The following is an 18,062-nucleotide window of genomic DNA, read 5'->3' as shown; positions in this document are numbered from 1 at the left end:
CTTGTTCAACTAGCCCCCAACACTCAGAAGAACTGCCTAAAATATTTTTTTTTTTCGGAGCTGGGGACCGAACCCAGGGCCTTGCGCTCGCTAGGCAAGCGCTCTACCGCTGAGCTAAATCCCCAACCCCAAATATTTTTTTATGTATATACATTTATGTAGGAATGAGAGAGAATGTGGGGAAGAGATATCAAAGATATGTTGGATTTGCTATTTATGTATTTATTTATTTATTTGATTTTCTCAGATTGATGAGTGGGACTTGTATATGTTGATGGAATACAGTGTGGTTTGGATGCAATGCTCTGGGTCTTAAACTAGACAGGCAACCGGTATCCAAATGCTCATGTGAACCACACATTGTCCATGTATTTCGCGTAAGAATAATCCTTTTTAAAAACTGTCTAGGGGGCTGCAGATCCTTTATTTAGTTGAGTGTCCGCTTAGCATGCACAAGGCCCCGGGTTCAATCCTGAGACTGCACAGACCCGGTGTGTTGGTGTAAGCCGTCAACCTCAGTGCTTGGGAAACAGGGGCAAGACGATCCAAACTTCAAGGTCACCTGCCAGCTACACAGTAGGTTCAAGGCCAGCCTGGGTGTCTTAGTCAGGGTTACTGGTGGTGTGATGAAAGGGTTCATTTGGTTTGCATGTCCTGATCACAGTCCACTGAGGGAAGCCATTGTGGGAGCTGAGACAGAGGTCATGGAGGGGTGCTGCTTACCGGTGTGCTTCTCCTGCTCAGTCTGCTTCCTTATAGAACCCAGGACCCAGGACCAGCTCAAGTGGCCCCACCCCCAATGTTCTGGGTCCTCCTGTATCACCACTTAAGAAAATGCCCTATAGGCTTGTATACAGCTAGATATTATGGAAGCAGTTTCTCAGGTGATGTTCCCTCCCCTCAGGTACTATGGTTCCTGTTGAGTTGATGTAAAACTCTCCATCTAGAATACCTAAGACCCCTTCACAAACCAAACAGACCAGCCCTGCAGATAACAAAAATGTCTCTCCATGTTGATGACAGCAAATCTAGATAAGGCAGACACAGCTGCAGTATCAGCAAGGGGCAACCCCTCATCCCCACACGCTGAGAGAGAGCTAGCGCTTGTCAGTGCTTGTCAGTGCACCCTTTGGGGTGTTCAGAACACATGTGCACGGGGTGTAGCCTCTGTCAAGCTCACTGTCCAACCAGTCAACAGGTCTGTGTGGACAACAGGGAAATCGCCCCTCAGGTGCTTCATAAATGGGATATGGTGGTGTTCAACCCCCATCTGCTCACAGAGCCCTTCACTGGACCCCCCTACTGGAGGAAGAAAAAATAGTCTGTAGTTCCATCCCCTTGGAGGAAGGGGGAAATGGTTGCTCCGCCCCCTAACTTACACCACCCCTGCACTAGCAGCCCTGAGCTGGACAGGCCAGCCTCTGGCAGTCTGAGCTTCTCCTGTGTTTTGCAAAATCCCAATAGGACCGGACTCCGTTGCCCTAGGTTGTGCCTTAGAGTTACAACCGGAGGTTCAAAAAGGCCTCTGAGAACGACCAGAAGTAGGAAGAAATATTACCCACGTTCCCTCCTTCCCACCAGCAGAGGACTCATCTCTCTGGAGAGGGAGCTGCTGTTGGGTCAGTGGTAGCGGAAATGGGGCCAGAAGCTGTGGGAGGCAGGAATTGGTTCCAAAAGTGTAGGTGTTGTTGGGTCTACAATGGGAATTGGATAAAACTTAGGAGGAACGGGTCCATCACACTAACCACAATCCAGCGTATCTTCCCACTCTCTTACCCCTACTCCGTCCCTCAGCCCCAAATCCCACCTCAGCTGTAAAGCCAGCTCCAGCTGGGACGCAGGCCTTCCGGTGCTCACTTCCGGTCTGTGGGTGCTCACCGGTCTCCATTTGTTCTCCGTCCTCCCAGTACACAAGTTCTTGATCACATTGCTGGAAGCCAAGCACCAAGACATTTGCTTCTCTGCCTGCGGGGTCCTCCTGAATCTCACGGTGGATAAGGATAAGCGAGCGGTGCTCAAAGAAGGCGGTGGCATTAAAAAGTAAGCTTCGAGGCACGGACCCTGACGGGGACATGCTCTTCCTGGGAGGTTGGGGCCCATCGATCATTCCACCAGAGGAGCGGGGGGGGGGGGGGCGGGGGGGCGGTGTTTAGAATCTACGGGACACTTAACCACAACTCAGGTGCGTGAGCGACAACTCTGTAGTCAGTTAAATGATGACCGTATGGAAGTCAGAAGGCCAGCGTTGTAACAACCTAAACCTTGGAGACAAATTCTGTCCCACTAACAGTTGAGTCTGGCACTTCCTACTCAGGTTAGTGGATTGTTTGAGAGATTTCGGTCCTGGTGACTGGCAGCTGGCCTGCCTGGTGTGCAAGACCTTGTGGAACTTCAGTGAAAACATCACCAACGCTTCCGAGTGTTTTGGAGATGACGTCACCAACACACTCCTCATCCTCTTGTCGACGTTTTTAGGTGAGTCTCTGTTTAAAAGCATTCAGACTCCGTCATCACTAAGAAAAGAGGGTAAGAAGCTGTTTTGAATGAAGTCATGATTTCAAATGAATCTATTTAATTAGTGGCATTGATTATCATGGGGAGAAGGGGCTGTGAATCGGTTTGACACCACAGTGGGGTCCTCAGACTTGAAAGGTACTAAAGCACATAAACTAAAGATCATTTTCTTCTTTAACTTTTCTCTGTTTTTGGAACTTTTTTCAACCTTGTTTAGATCTAAAAACTAATTGAGGTCATCTGATGAGTGAATGATTTTGCGGACTCTATTCCGCATGTGCAGGTCGGGTGGTGGTCATCCAGTTATATGAACCAGCAGAGCTACGTGGAAAAGCTCAGAGTAACTAAGAAGCCATGGGCTCGAGTCCTTCTGGCTTGCATTTGCGGTGTCATTTGAATACTGAGTCTCTCTTTCATTGTGCGTCTTTCTGTCTCTAAAACGAGAGTGCGATGGACTCTGCTCAGTCCCGGAAAGGCTTAGACAGTTGTCACAACAGAAGCATTATAAAAGACCTCAAAGTCTTCCAGTCAAACAGCCCCAAAATTTAGGTTCTCTCTTTAGCCTTTGTAAATTTTAAAACCATGGGCTTAGCCTCTTGACTTACTGTTCTGCTGCCGGGAAGAGACACCATGACCACAGCGACTCCTACAAAAGAAAGCATTGGCTTTCTTACTCCTTCAGAGGCCGAACACATTATCATGGCAGCACCCAGACAGACAGACAGACGTGAGAGTGCTACATCTCCAGGTATTTTAGAAGGGGAGAGAGACTGGTCCTGGCTTAAGCTTTTGAAACCCCAAAGCCCTCCTCAGGGACACGCTTCCTCCAAAAAGGCCACACTTCCCTAACAAGGCCACACCTTCCAGTCCCTGTCAGGTAGTCCCACGAATGGCCTTCAGATCTGTGAGCCTATGGGGGCCACTCTTGGTAACACCAGCATGCCTCTCTAAGTTATGTTTTTAATCCCAAGTTCAGTTAATTGATGCCTTCCGTTCAGAGTGCCTAGGAGTGAATGTTCACTTACACCAATAGTCTGATACCAGACAAGACTGCAAGGTCGGCTGCCATGCATATGAACGCTAAGGGATGCGGCAGAACATCACAGGACAGGAACAGAGGTCCCTTAGTTACTTGAAAGAATCAGATCTACTTGGCCATGATGGAGTTTGTCATAAAGGTATATGCTCTCCTGTGTGTACGTGCGTCAGAATTCAAAGAAGAATGGGTCCAGTTGCAAATAGTTGAAGTCCTCATGGACACAAAGTTTCTCAGGCAGCAGGAATCAGGGATACCTGCACCGGTTGTCTGAGCTCGGAAATCAGCTGCAGAATTAAGACCGCAGGCGGGTCTGGCGCAGCCTTAGGAATTCTGCTTCAGGAGCTCTGGGTCCAACCTGAGAATCCACGATTTAAATACTTGCTTGGCTGAGTCCAAAGTGCAGAGTCAGCGTTGGGAATCCTTGCTCTAGCTCACGACGACAGTTCAGGGAAGAATTCGCAGGAAGAAGAAAGCCAGGAAAATGGTATCCTAGAGTCTCCCGAGGGTTGCTTGGCACCCGCCATCCTCAGGACCCTGGTCCCTCTAACCACATTCCCCTGCCTCAGGCTTCCGCTTCCACACCCAGTGTTTGTTACAGTGTCTCCTTTGCTGTTGACAGTCTTCCCCGTGTCTCCCATTCAGGGAGAAAGATGTGGCTGGTTTAGGGAGCCACTCACCAGTAAGCTGAGCTTTCATTTTCTTCCCCGAGAGACTGGCCTTTGCTGTCTAAGCTTGGGACAGTGAGCTGTGAGCGACAGGCATGTCAGGAGCCACCTGCAAGGGCCAGCCAGAAAAGTGTGTTGGGGCCAGCTCCTGAGCAGGGACAATTCCCAGGAGGCATTTGGTTGTAGTTGGCCTATGGCCACACTCCATTCCCAAGTTCCCATGGGACTGTTGTAGCCTTTGGCCCCCACACATGCCATACACCCACCCCCTTGGAGGTTCTCACAGCCTTTGAAGCCTGCTGTGGAATCACAGGAATCCCAGGCTGCTAATGAGTGGCTGGTCATGAAGCATGGCCTCTGGGATCTCTCCTTTATCGTGGCTTTGCCCCCTGAAGCCACAGGAGGGAAATCACATCACTTGATAAGAGCTGTGGATTGGCTACAGGGGGTGCTAACGTCCTGGTGAGTGGTGTCGATGTGGTGCATTCCTCATTCACATTATGATGGCCATTCAGTTGTCCAGGCCAGCCACAGATCTGCTCTGCGAGCATGTCTGTACTTCTTTCTCCTTTTCCCAACGTCCATTCAATACTCCCAGTGTGTATTTGAGGCCGTTAGCTAGGTGCGGTCCCTTAGGAGAAGGCGAGTCTGGGAAGTTTCACGATCTGCCTAAGGCCCCATAGGAAGTGGTGGGTCTTTTCATCAGAGGACACCTGCCCTGTGTTTTCCTCTGGTTCTTTCTGCGCCCAGCACACATGTCTCCGGCAAATCCCGGTCAGGGGCGCTGTTGTGTGGAAAGCTAAGTCAGCTCAGTTTGATCAGGGAGCCAGCTCACCGGGCAGAGCATAACCGGTTTCTTTGCATAATCCTCTTCTTCTTCAGGGGTATGAATGCATGTGCACATGTGTGCATGCGGGGGCCACGGCTGAGGGTTGAATTATTCTTCAAGCCAGGGTCTCTCAGTTAAACCCAGAGCTCACTGCTGTGGCTGTTCTCAGGAGCCAGCCTGCTCCAAGGAGCCCGTGTCTAAGCCTTTCAGGACTGGAATACAGGTGGGCTGGCACAGCCAGCGTTTTGGGGTCTGAGGGCCTGAACTCTTGTCTTCACACTTGTTAACCACTGAGCCATCTCCTCAGCCCCTCCTTGTGAATCTTGAGGCCTGGGCTTTGTGGGCTGTGTAGTCTGTGCTGTGGCTCTCAGAACTCGCCTGCATCCAAGAGCCATGGCTGTGCTGTGTCAGACAGTGCCAGTGAAGTGGGCACTCGGGGGCAGGGCATTTGACCTCCAGTCCTTTTAAAAGGAGCTAAAGATTAGAATGGCCGAGATAAAAGCAGAACAAGGTTGAATCACAAAAGTGTTGGTTTTGAAAATATATGTGACAAAAATAGAGTTCTGACAGTTACCTAACTGAAATAAAACTCAGAGAGTGACAGTCTTCAACATAACCATATAGTCTAAAACTTCCTAGTAACACACACACACACACACACACACACGCACACACACACGCACAGGATATAGTATATTCATATATATAATTCGATATTCAATATTAACATTCAATACATTATGTAATGTATATACGAATGTATGTTCAGTGTATCTATGTGTGTCTGTGTGAGTGTATGCCACAGTGCATGTATACACAGGAGCCCGAGGAGGATGTTGGATCCCCTGGAGCTGGATGGGGTGATTGTGAGCTGCTAGGAACCAGGCCTCTGCAGGAGCAGTGAGCATTTATGTTTTAACCACTGAGCCAACTCTGTAGCTGCCAGAGTCATTTCTTACAAGTACAGCTGATGTGTTTACCTTGGGGCCCACGTAAAGTCCTTTTACGAAGCTGCCAAACAGAGGCAGATGTGTAGACTTTACTTGTGTGAATTTATTGTTGTGATGTCGTGTATAGCTTAGGTTTTGTTGTGCTGGTGGTAGTGGTGGTAGTGTGGCTGTTGCTGGTGTGTGTGTGTGTGGGTGTGTGTGTGTTTGTGTGTGTCTGTGTGTATATTTGTGTGTGTCTGTGTGTTTGTGTCTCTTTGTGTGTGTGTATGTCTCTGTGTTTGTGTCTGTGTCTGTGTGTCTGTGTGTGTCTCTGTCTGTGTGTGTCTGTGTGTGTGTCTATGTGTGTTTATATGTGTATCTGTGTGTGTGTTTGTATGTGTGTGTCTGTGTCTACATGTGTGTGTCTGAGTATGTGCATCTCAGTATGTGTGTTTGTGCATGTTTGTGTGTGTCTGCGTGTGTGTGTATGTGTGTCTGTGTCTGCATGTGTGTGTCTGAGTGTGTGCATCTGTGTGTGTCTGTGTGTGTTTGTGTGTGTCTGTATGCGTGTCTGTGTGTGTTTATGTGTGTGTCTGTGTGTGTTTGTATGTGTGTCTGTGTCTGCATGTGTGTGTGTGTGTGTGTGTGTGTATGTGTACACACTTGAGTATGCCATGGTACACATATGGAGATCAGAAGACAATTCTGGGGGTCAGTTTTTTCTCTTCTTCCATCATGTGGACTTTGGGTTCGAACTCAGGTTTATGAGGCTTGGCGACAGGCACTTTAACCTGCTGAGCAGTCTCACTGGCCCTGGACTCAGCTGTGTGTGCTGGACTCAGCAGGTGTGTGCTGGACTCAGCCGGTGTGAGCTGGACTCAGCAGGTGTGTGCTGGACTCAGCCGGTGTGTGCTGGACTCAGCCGGTGTGTGCTGGACTCAGCCGGTGTGAGCTGGACTCAGCAGGTGTGTGCTGGACTCAGCCGGTGTGAGCTGGACTCAGCCGGTGTGAGCTGGACTCAGCCGGTGTGAGCTGGACTCAGCAGGTGTGAGCTGGACTCAGCCGGTGTGAGCTGGACTCAGCCGGTGTGTGCTCACTCACCAGAGGTACTTGGATGCTTGGCCTCAGGTTTTGTGACAAAGCGGAGAGTGGGAGCTGGCTTTCTGGATTAGATCAGGGTCTGCCCATCTATGCACCACAAGTTCCAAACTCAATACCTGATGCAGTCGATGTGTCTTGATGCACTCTAATGGCTGCATGTTTCTTACCGGTCAGTCGATATTTAACTTTTCCTATCCCATCTCTCCTGACAATGGCGTCAGGGTGATCTGAGTACTATATATTTCTATATATGCTAGGTACCAGAGTGTTAATGTTAGACTGAAACAAAAAAACGGAGAGCATGCCAAACCGCCAAATCCATCCCCAGCCCCGACGGAGGGGAAAATTATAACGATCCCCACGACTTAGAACGAAACACCTTGGGAAATAACATAAAACAGACTTTGCCGAAAAATGTTTAATGCTCAGAACTAGAACAGGAAGATGGTCTAGAAGTTTGGAGTCGGTCAGTCTAGCAGGCTCTTCTTGCCCAGAAGAAGCCAAACAGGAAGGCCTTTGAAGGCCTGGAACCCTGGCAGTGCCCTCCCGGTGTGAGGCCCAGGTTTATGTCAGCAGTGGAGAGGGCCAGGTTTGTTTACAAGGTCTCCATGGAGGCCCGGCTTGTGTCTGAATGGAACTCTTCAGAACTTCGTAGTTCTGCCCTTGATCCTGAGGGGCAGAGGCCATACAAACAGGGATCCTTCACCCGCTTATCTAATGCTGGTGACACTAACGCCCTCGGTGCCAGGTATGCGGAACAGATAAGCAGCGTCTGCTGCTGACACTGTAAACAAAGAGTTGGGCACTCTCCAACCGGCTTTAACTGGCCCTGGAGCAGCTTGCACAGTGTGTGAGCAGCAGGATTTGTGGTCCCCCTGAGACTCAGTGGTCACCCCATAGGTTGTATAGCTTAGGTCCCACCTCGGAATGACAGAGCCAGGGTACAGTCCCGAAGTCTGTGAGGCCCAGTAGGAGCGTGCAAAGAGGGGGGGGCAGTAAAGCTTTGGGGAGACTTAAGAGGGTGTTTCCAGATTCAGTGCATTCTTACATTAGGAAGCAAATTAAACTTTCATGTTGCATTTTATTTCCACAGCGCTTTTCCGCATTTTTCACCGTCTCTTTGGGGACTCAGAGTTTCAGTGTCCCCAGTTTTGTTTTGTTTTTTGTTTTGTTTTTTGTTTTTTTTTTCTGGGACCTGTGGGGTTGGGGAGTGGCTCTTGTGTCAAATTGGCCCATTTGTCCAAAAGAGCATCCGACTCCTTTCCTACCCTCAGTCATTAAACGATCAGTCCTTCAGTGGCTCGAGCGAGGAAGCTCACTCGAGGAAGCTCGAGAGAGGAAGCAGTATTCTTCGTTTATTGTGAGAACTTGTGATGTTTGGATGCAAACTAGTAAGCGAAACGAGATCATTGAAAGAAAAGTTCACTTCGATCCAAAGATTTTTTTTTCTAAAAACAAAACAAATTCTTGCCCTCTTAAATTAAGACACTAAAATGTACGTGTTTTGCAGGGCAGGCTGGCACCTGCTAGCAACACCCCCCCCACCCCCCCACCCCCGGCGCTGAGCACTGCAGAGGCTGGGGGGGGGGGGGGGCTGCAGCTCCAGGCCCTTTGTCCTGAGCACTCAGTAGAGACTCAAACCATCTCTGGCTTCCGTTCTAGGAGATCCTGTGCCCCTTCGACCTCCACAGACGGCAGACATGAACTTGGTGCACAGGCAGACAATCAGGGCAGACACCCAGAGATACTCATAATGTCAATAATAAAAAATAACCGGTGGCACATGTCTTTAATCCCAGCCCTCTGGAGGCAGAGGCAGGCAGATCTCTGTGAGTTCGAGGCCAGCCTGGTCTACAGAGTGAATTCCAGGACAGCCAAGGCTACACAGAGAAACCCTGTTTTAAAAGACACCCCCCTGGGGCTGGGGATTTAGCTCAGTGGTAGAGCGCTTACCTAGGAAGCGCAAGGCCCTGGGTTCGGTCCCCAGCTCCGAAAAAAAGAACCAAAAAAAAAAAAAAAAAAAAAAGACACCCCCCACAAAAGAACAACAACAAAAGATCTAAAGTAAACACACACACACACACACACACACACACACACACACACACACACTTAAATCTTTGTGAAGTTCATTAAAATAGCTTTCTTTCTCAGGGTACAGCGGTATAAGCCTGTGGTCTCCTCTCCTCCCAGGAGAGGGGAGTCACGTGAGTCTAGGAGATATAGATTAGCATAAAAGATCTGTCTCAAAAACAGACACACGCCCATTAATCACAAATCACATCTGTGTGGCCCCATCATGGTGATGTTAAAAAGGTGACCCAGAGTGACGGTTCTGTCACGGGGGATGAACTCTGTGCAGTGCAGTCACACGTCAAGTAATAGTTGTCATTTTGATTTTTTTTCCCTGATGCAGATGAAGAACTAGCCCTGGATAGCAGTTTTGATCAAGACTTAAAAAGTTACCACAGACTCCACTGGGAGACGGAATTCAAGCCCGTGGCACAGGAACTTCTAAAGCGCATCCAGAGTCACCACACGCTCCTGGAGCCCCTGCCCGTCCCTTCTTTCTAACATGACGCACTCAAGGCAGAACCGGGAGGTCAGATCTCCCTCCTTCTCGGGAAATGGTAAAAGCACGAAAGCTTTTCAGTATTCACACACGTCGAGCGTTTTTAAAGTACTGATTTTAGCGAGTAGCCTAAGTATTTTGAAAGAAATAAGCATTTCTTTTTCTAGGAATTACAGAAAACAGATATATATATATATATATATATATTTTCTGCTATGCGAGGTATGAGATGGAAATATATGCATTTCTAAGACTTCTCTTTCTATTTGCCTCGTACTCACTTAGAAAAGAGCCTTTAAAATCCCGGTTTGACGACTTTGGGATGAGCGGGCTCCATCAGGTCACTAGCTAAGGGACGGCACAGTGGAGACGGGGCCTTGTCCACGGGAGAGCAGCCCACAGGGGAGGCACACACACTGACCGCTGCTGCAACTCTTACTACATCCAGAAATAAGTTTCTGTCCTCGTCCTAAGAGAAGGAGTAAGCAGAAAGTAGAGAGAACTACGTGGAGATGTAGCTCGGTGGCAGATGACCTGACCACCGGGTTCAGGGCCCTGGGATTGATCCCCAGCAAGGGAGTGGAAGGAAATACTGCTTCAGGTCATTGTCCTTATAGATTCTAGGGGTTTTCCCTTCGTTTGTGTGGATGTCTGGCCGGCATGTATGTTTGTGCACCCTGTGCATGCAGTACCTGTGGAGGCCAGAAGAGGGTGTCAGATCCCCTGAGACTGCTGTCATAGATGGTTGTGAGCCTCCGTGCGGGGGTGAGACCTGAACTCAGGTCTGCTGTAAGAGCAGCTAGTGCTCTTAACCACTGAGCCATCTCTCCAGCCTCTACTTTTAAAATATTTTTAAATTTTTTATTTGTGTCTCTCTGAGTAAACATATGTCCCGTGTGTGTGTGTGTGTGTGTGTGTGTGTGTGTGTGTGTGTGTGTGTGTGTTCCCTTGAATCCAGAAGAGGGTGTCAGCCCCCGGAACTGGAGCTACAGGTGGTTTTGAGCTGCTGGACTCGATTGCTAGGAGACAAACTGAGGTCTTCTGGAAGAGCAGTAAGTACTGCTAACCACTGAGCCATACGGCAGCCCCACTTATCTACTTCTTGAATGAAGCAGGACAGATGAAAAAGTACCTTTCCTTTCATTTGAAACAGTGACTGAATCAGATGGTTGTCCTCCTTATTAGACTGTAGCCAAGAGAGATGATATAACAGGTTAGAAAGTACAAGGTTAGCTGTAAGACGAATGTTTGTTTCCCATCTCTCTGCTGGGGAGGAACCGCCTTAGACAATTGACTAAATGTCTCGAGTCATACTATAAAGTGAGAATATTACCTCTATTTTAGTGTACGCGTTAGTCAGGGTTCTTAGAAATATATATATTTAGAATATATATACATATATACATACATATATATATGTTCGTGTGTGTGTGTGTGTGTGTGTGTGTGTGTGTGTGTGTGTGAAACCCAACAATGGCTGCCTGCATTTTGGAGAATGTGAGAAGCCAGTATCTCACCAGGTCCAGGAGGCAGAATGCCTCAGCAGCCTCAGTGTGGCGCTGAAGACCGGAAGGATTCCTGGAGAGCATCTGGGCTTCAGTCCCTGCTAGAGACCGAGGAAGGAAACTGGATTCCCAAGTCAGTGAGGGAGCAGTAGTGGCAAAAACAGAGTGGGTACGCTCGCCAGCCAGTGCAAAAGTGGGAAGGCAAAAGCCTGTGCTTGCCTCAGACCTCTTTGTACCTGGGTTGCCTGAGGGAGAGCTGCTGAAACTGAGGGGAAGGTTGTCAGGAAATACCTGGCAGGCAGACTCATTGGTCCCAGAGCTAATAAGGTTGACCACCACCATTAGCACACATCGAAGTTTGGGGCGTAGCCTCAGTCAGCAGGTTTGGGCACACGCTGTAATTATGACGGAAGCCTGCTCGCTCGCTCGCTCGTCTCAGGAGGATAAATCTGTCTTTGAATAAATTATTCAAAAAGACCAAGCAGTTGTGGTTGTGTGTGTTAGCCCCTCCTCGACAGATGAAGGCTCGCTGGTCTCAGAGAGAGCTTTAGGAACAGCTTATTTTTGACCCCAAATGTGACCTTGGGAATGGAGGCAGGCCAGACTGAATGGGTTGCTGAAACTTCTCAGCCTGGTCAACATTTCCAGAATTAGGCAGATTTTGCAATGGCGAATTCTAATCCACCTGTACATGCAGGTAGGCTCAGCAGAGGAAGTCCCTAAGAGCTCGGGGCCTTCGGGTCTTAAGAAGGAAAATCTCCTTGATCCGTGGGAATCTACCTGTTCCTTTGGTTAAAAAGAAAAAATAGTCAAATTCTGCCCTACTCAAAACATGTCCCTCCCCCAATGTGTGTGTGACTACTAGCTGAGGTGGGGCGGTCTCCTCCTCACAGGAAACACATCCCCTGAGACTCAGGTAGGCTGCGCCCTTTGTGTCTGCCTATCTGCAAGTGTCCTGGGGGAAGGGCAATGACTAAAACCCTAAAGTCTTCCATTATTATTCTTTTTTAAAAAAATTTGTGGGGCTGGGGATTTAGCTCAGTGGTAGAGCGCTTACCTAGGAAGCGCAAGGCCCTGGGTTCGGTCCCCAGCTCCGAAAAAAAGAACCAAAAAAATAAAAAAATAAAAAAATTTGTGTGTGTGTGCCTGTTTTGCCTGCAGGTATGTCTCTGCCGCCAGCATGCTGGCACCTGTGGAGGCCAGAGAGGGCATTACGTTCCTTAGAACCCGAGTTACAGATGGCTGTGAGCCACCACTGGGTGCTGGGAATCAAACCCAGGTCCTCTAGGAGAGGGCTCTTGTTATTTTTATACATACTCAGAAATGGTGTCTCTAATAACAAAAATCCCACAGTTTGACTGATTGACAACAGAAGTGTATTCCTCATAGCATCTGGTTTTGGCCAGTTCAGTTCTCCTTGGGGTCCTTTACATATTATCAACCACATGCAGGATTTACAAGCATTTTCCACCTCTCCACAGGCTGCCTTCCGCTCTAGTGTCCTCAATCTATGCAGCTGTGCCTGGTTTTGTTTTTCCTCTTGCTGCCTGTGGTTTTTGAGTGTCACCGTACAAGAGAAGTTCTGGCCAAATCTAATGCCACGAAAAGGTTCCCCAGTGTTTTTCCTAGGAGTTTTGTACATTGAGGGAGACCTTACGGTTACATCTTTGAAAATCTTTTTTTTTAACATCTCTCTCTCTCTCTCTCTCTCTCTCTCTCTCTCTCTCTCTCTCTCTCTCTCTGTGGTGGGGGTGGTATGTACTCGAGAAGGACTTTTGGGAGTTGGTTTTTGTCTTCCATCACATGGGTCCCCGGGATTGAACTCAGGCTGGATGGGCAAGCACCCCTAACCACTGAGCAATCCTACTGGCCTTGAGTTATTTTCTGTATGTGATGAAAGGCAAAGGCCCAACTTCATTTCTTCCACGCAGTCATCTTCCTTTTCCAAAACCATTTGTTGAAGGGACTGTCCTTCCCTCACAGGGTGGCCCTGGCTCATTCGCCGAGGACTGTTTGTCCATATATACATTTGCTGGTTTCTGGTTCTCCACAGATGTATTCTCCCACTCCATTGGTCTCTTGTCTGCCTCTATGCTATTATATGTGCACAGTACCCTGCCTGACTCATTTTAGAGAGAACACTGACTCTGTCCTTTTCTCCCCCCTCCCCACCTCTTTTTGTTTTGTTTATTCAAGGTACTTTGGGGTTCAAGGTGCATTTTAGACCCAGGCACAGTGAAACAGGTCTGCTCAGAAGGAGCCGGAAGCCATCCTGGGCTACATAATGACATCAAGCCTAGCCTTGGCCACTAGAGAAGGCCATCTCAGAATAGAGTAAGCAGCAGGCAGTGGGTAGGAACGGGCCAGAGCATTCGACTAGCGTGTGCGGCCCTACGTTCCACCTCTGGCACTGAAGAAATTGAGAAAGATGTAAGTTTTGGAATATGATTTCTCTCCTGCAAAGCACTGTCCCTGAGGAGCAGTAGTAACTGAGGTGGATGTGCGATTGCTGGATGTGGCACGCGCATCGGAGCCATACGATAGGTCTTCTAACCCAGGAGCACAGCTTTCATTTACTGAGTTTTTAGTTTCTGACACTGTTTCATAATTTCCAGAATAAAGCTTCTTCACGGTGCCTACACGTGTTCAGTCTGTGGTAACAAGATGCCTGGTAAAGCATGGACACTCCCAGTCCCGGAGGCTGCAGAGTCTAAAATCAGGGCACTGGTCCTGATGCAGGCATAATATACATGTCTAATGTATATAAAGTTGACTGAATATGTGCATTACATATGTTGGGTGTATGTGTGTGCACGCCCATGTGTGTGCGTGCGTGTGCGTGCGTGTGCGTGCATGTGCGTGTGTGTGCGTGCATGCCCGTGTGTGTGTATGTGTGTGTGTGCATGCGTGTGTGCGCTCGCACAGGCTGCCCACGCGCATGCATCTGTACTGAAGTTGCAGGGAGACACACTGTGGAGGTGACAGGACATTGCTGAGTCAGCTCTCTCCCTCTCCCCTCTGAGTCCTGGGGATGGAGCTCAGGTTCATTCATGACAGTGAGCACCTTTACCACTGAGCCATCCTGACGGCCTGCTAATTTCAACTATTTGATGTTTCTGTCTAGCTAATGTGGGTTATCAATTTATCAACCTAGTTAGTGTGGTTCATCAATTGTGTTGATCTTAAAAATAACAAACTTGGTTGATTCTTAATGCCGTTTCTTTTCCCTGGTTTCTCCAATAGGATTGATTCTTCTCTTGTTCCCTCCCTCCCTGTTCTCTGTTTTCCTCCTCTTCTCTTTCCTCCCTTTCCCTCAGCAATGCTCCTTTAAAAAAAAAAACGCATTTATTTATTATATAAGTACATTGCAGCTGTTGTGAACCATCCTGTGTAGTGGGGATCTGAACTCAGGACCCCTAGGAAAAGCAGTCAGTGCTCTTAACCGCTGAGCCATCTCTCCAGCTCATGCGGTGCTCCTTTTAAATGTACTGCAGCCTCCACTCCAGCCCTTCCTGCAGCCAGTGCACTGAGGGGCTGCATTTTAAATTTTCTTTTGAGAAGAGATGCTTGCAGATTTCCTGATCTCTCTCTCGACTTGTCAATGCTGTGTTGTCCAATTTTACATCCTCGTAGGTTTTCCCATGTTCCTTGTGCTGGTGATTGCCAGCTTTGTGTCACTCATCAGCATACAGGTTAGGGTGTGTCTGCCCTGGCAGGCCTGGGCAGTGCTCATGCACACACAAGAGTGGCTTCTGCTGTAACCAGATGGACGGTTCTGTGTGTGTGTCAGGGCCTCCTGTGCTGGCCAAGCCCTTTCCTTCCTCTCTGACCTTTGGTCTGGTGTCTCCTCACTACTGCGAGTGGGTCACCGATGTCATGGGCTGATACGGTATGCGTCAGTTTCTGTCTTCTGTTTTCCCTGTTAGAGCTCTGATGGCTGACTATGTCTGTGTGTCCATTTGTGGCTGGCACACTTGTGGAAAGAAAGGACTTAATCGTCAACTAGCTTCTACGCTGCTCGTAGCCCTTCCGCCCTCATTTTCTCTCTGCTGTCTTTGGGTTTCACCCTTTATTTCTGTTTTAGTGACACACTTTTTACTATCTGTTCATCCCCTTCTGTATTTCTTCTGGCCACGTTTTCTTTGTGGTTACCTTGGGAAACAGAAAAGAGTATACGATCTATTTTTAACTGATAACAACTTTAGCACACGGAAACTCTGCCTTTGTAGTCCTACCTGTGCCTCTGTCCACACACTATCTTCATACTGCATTCCCATTTATTTATGTATTTATATTCTCACTTCTGCCAGTTTTGAACTCTGTATCAGAACAGTGGGTATAAGTCACACAACCCAAGTGACTTTGTCATAAACTCCTTCATGGTGACCTTTCCTGAACTTTGATGTCATGTGGCCCCACACTGGAGAGACCACTGCCCATACTACCCCGTTTTTTTCTTCCAGATGAAGGTTCTATGTAGGGCTGGCCTAAGGTAATGAATCCCCATAGCCTTGGCGTCTGTGGAAGTCGTAACTCCTTCACCTTGGGACCCCTGGCTGCGTTCCTGATGGTCAGGTGCTTTCTTTTGGTAGTTCTGTGTGTCCGCAATGGTTTCTGCTGGGAAGCTACAAGTCTTAGCACCCTTACAGGTAGTGAGTTGATTTTTCATTCCTTGCCTCTAGGCTTGTTTCGAATTCTCAATAATTGGATTATACAGTGGTATTCAGGCTTCCTTATGGGCTCTGTGGCTTTATCTTGTGTGTCACTCCCTGAGCTTCTTCAATTACTATCTCTAGTTCCTCCCTTGGAACTGGATGTCTGTCAGCAAACAGGCATCCCCACTGGCCCGCAGCAGGGACCTCACCGCAGCTGCCACTGCGGGTGTGTGCCATGCCTAGAAAGGGCCTTAAGTTACCTCAACTGCTTCTCCCTCCACCTTTCTCTCTGTCTCTGTCTCTCCCCCTCTCTTCTCTCTCATTCCTTCTCCTTCTATTTGTCTGCCTCTCTCTCTCCCTCATGTTCCCACCCCAAAACAGTCTCTGCTCTCCCCTCCCCCAAGACACCCCTACACTAAATCTGTACTTTATCAGGGGCAAACTCTGGCATGGGCTTGACAAAGGTGCCCCACCCCTGCAGTGCTTTATCCAACCGACTTTTGGGGTGTAAGGACAACTGAGGTCTGTGGGATGTAGCACGGGGGCTGGTGACTGTCCAGTAATGGAGGCCTTGGTGCCACCAAGCCCAGCAAGCAAGTGTTTTTCTCTGAATAGCTTCCTTCTGTTTCTCGTCTAAGACCTCACAGGTGCTGGGTGCTCCGGCCACACGGTCTCAGATACCCGTTAGGCCTTCATTTTTCCATCATTCTTTTGTTCCTGACTGGCGTCCAGTGGCCTGGTCTCCTCCGTCTGCAGTTTTCACCCATCCGGTGAGGTCTGCAGGTGAATGAGTCCCTCTTGGGAATCTAACACTTGCTGTCAGGTATGTGCCTCCAGCTGGCCTCAAACTTAGGATACGTCTGCATCAATCCCCAAGCAGTGGGACTGCAGGCCACGGCTACTAAGCTTCTCCTGAAATGTGATATTTTCCAGTTGCTGGATTTGGTTTTGTGCCGTTTTTCTCTGTTGTAGGTAATGTCATAGTTGTCCGTCTCCTTCACATTAACTTAACACCACGCAGACGTGTTTTAGTTCCTGGGAAGGATTTTACTTACCTGGCCGAGAACTGTATTCTGCTTTTTCTAGATAGTGTAGCTCTGGCTGACTTGGAACTCACTGGGCAGAGATCTGACGTCTGCCTCCCAAGTGTGGGAGACCAGGCAGGCCCAGACTGAGCGTTGTTTCTTTAGTGTTGAAGATGTTTCTTTGACATGTGGTTCTCCATTCCTTTGAGGGTCCCTACCCTGCGGGTTTTTGTGGCAATTGTGGCCTTTGATAAAACTGTGCAGAAAACCCCCATCAATTAGCCTGGCTGGAGGGTCTGGTGCTTAGAATTGTGAGTTCCCCTCCGAAGCTTGCCTCTGCCTAGGAGCCTTGTGGTTTTCCTGCTACTCCTCTGTGCCCTCTTTGCTGCCCCAGCGCCTGTCTGCAGACCCTCTACTCTGTGCTATTCTAGGGTGCTGGCCCTTACTGGTTTTCAGCAGCGTCAGAATCATCTAACAATGGCAGCAAGCCCCACCAGAGTCCAGTCAGACAGAAGCTAGACTCAGCAGCAGAAGCTGAATGTTTCTTTCTGTCCTGAGCAGGATCGGTGTGGTTTTCATTCACTTGGTGCTGTGCTGGGTCTCTTGCCTGCTATCACAGTGTGCAAGGGGCAGAGGCAGGCGGTCATTTGGGCTACAGAGGTGGGCACCATGCCCCACTCAATTATTTATGTATAAGGCCATCTGAATATTTTTTTTGTTTCCCCCAAGGGGTATTTATCTACCGTGGTTGGAGGGTATCCTCCAGAAAGAAGTTCTAGAGCTGGGCTGTGGGGCGGAAGAGGATGTGCTTGGTTCATGGGAATGGCATTCAATTAATAAGTGACTACTTTTCACACAGAAATGGGTTTGTGATCACGAGAGCTTGGCTCTTGCTTCATTATGAGCTGAAGTAGCTTGTGGCTCTGACCAGACATGGCTATCCAGTCTTAGTCTTCCCAGGCTCCAGAATCACGAGCCAAGGAAGCCTTTTCTCCCTTGATAAGCTATCTATGGGGTTCCACACACCATGGACTCTCAAGAGCCTTGAAGACGGGTGCCACAGTTCCCTCCTCCTGCACTGCTTCTGAAACCAGCAGGCTTCTTTGCCGTTCATATCAGCACTCCTCTGACTAGTGTGTGTGGGAATCTCCATGGTTCAGAACTCAAACTCAGATTCCGGTACTAACTGTGAAGCTAAAGTATGACCTATGAAATTAATAAAGCAAAC

At 48.6% G+C, this 18,062-nt stretch overlaps 1 protein-coding gene across 3 annotated transcripts in view; it reads left to right on the top strand.

Annotated features, from left to right (window-relative positions):
• The window catches only part of Armc2 (armadillo repeat containing 2), a 107,447-nt gene extending 95,816 nt beyond the window's left edge, over positions 1-11,631 (top strand). For all 3 annotated transcript variants that reach the window (XM_574794.5, XM_039099142.2, XM_063279680.1), the window contains 3 exons: positions 1,908-2,040; positions 2,315-2,475; positions 9,494-11,631. In XM_574794.5, the coding sequence (XP_574794.3) occupies positions 1,908-2,040; positions 2,315-2,475; positions 9,494-9,651 (452 nt within the window). In that variant the 3' untranslated portion in view covers positions 9,652-11,631. The remainder of the gene's footprint in view (positions 1-1,907; positions 2,041-2,314; positions 2,476-9,493) is intronic.
• The last annotated feature ends 6,431 nt before the right edge of the window (positions 11,632-18,062 follow it).

The sequence above is a fragment of the Rattus norvegicus genome, chromosome 20 (genome assembly GCF_036323735.1).
Source record: "Rattus norvegicus strain BN/NHsdMcwi chromosome 20, GRCr8, whole genome shotgun sequence".
Classification (NCBI taxonomy): Eukaryota; Metazoa; Chordata; class Mammalia; order Rodentia; family Muridae; genus Rattus; species Rattus norvegicus.
Note: the sequence above shows the minus strand (reverse complement) of the source record. Positions and strands in the feature narration are given on the sequence as shown.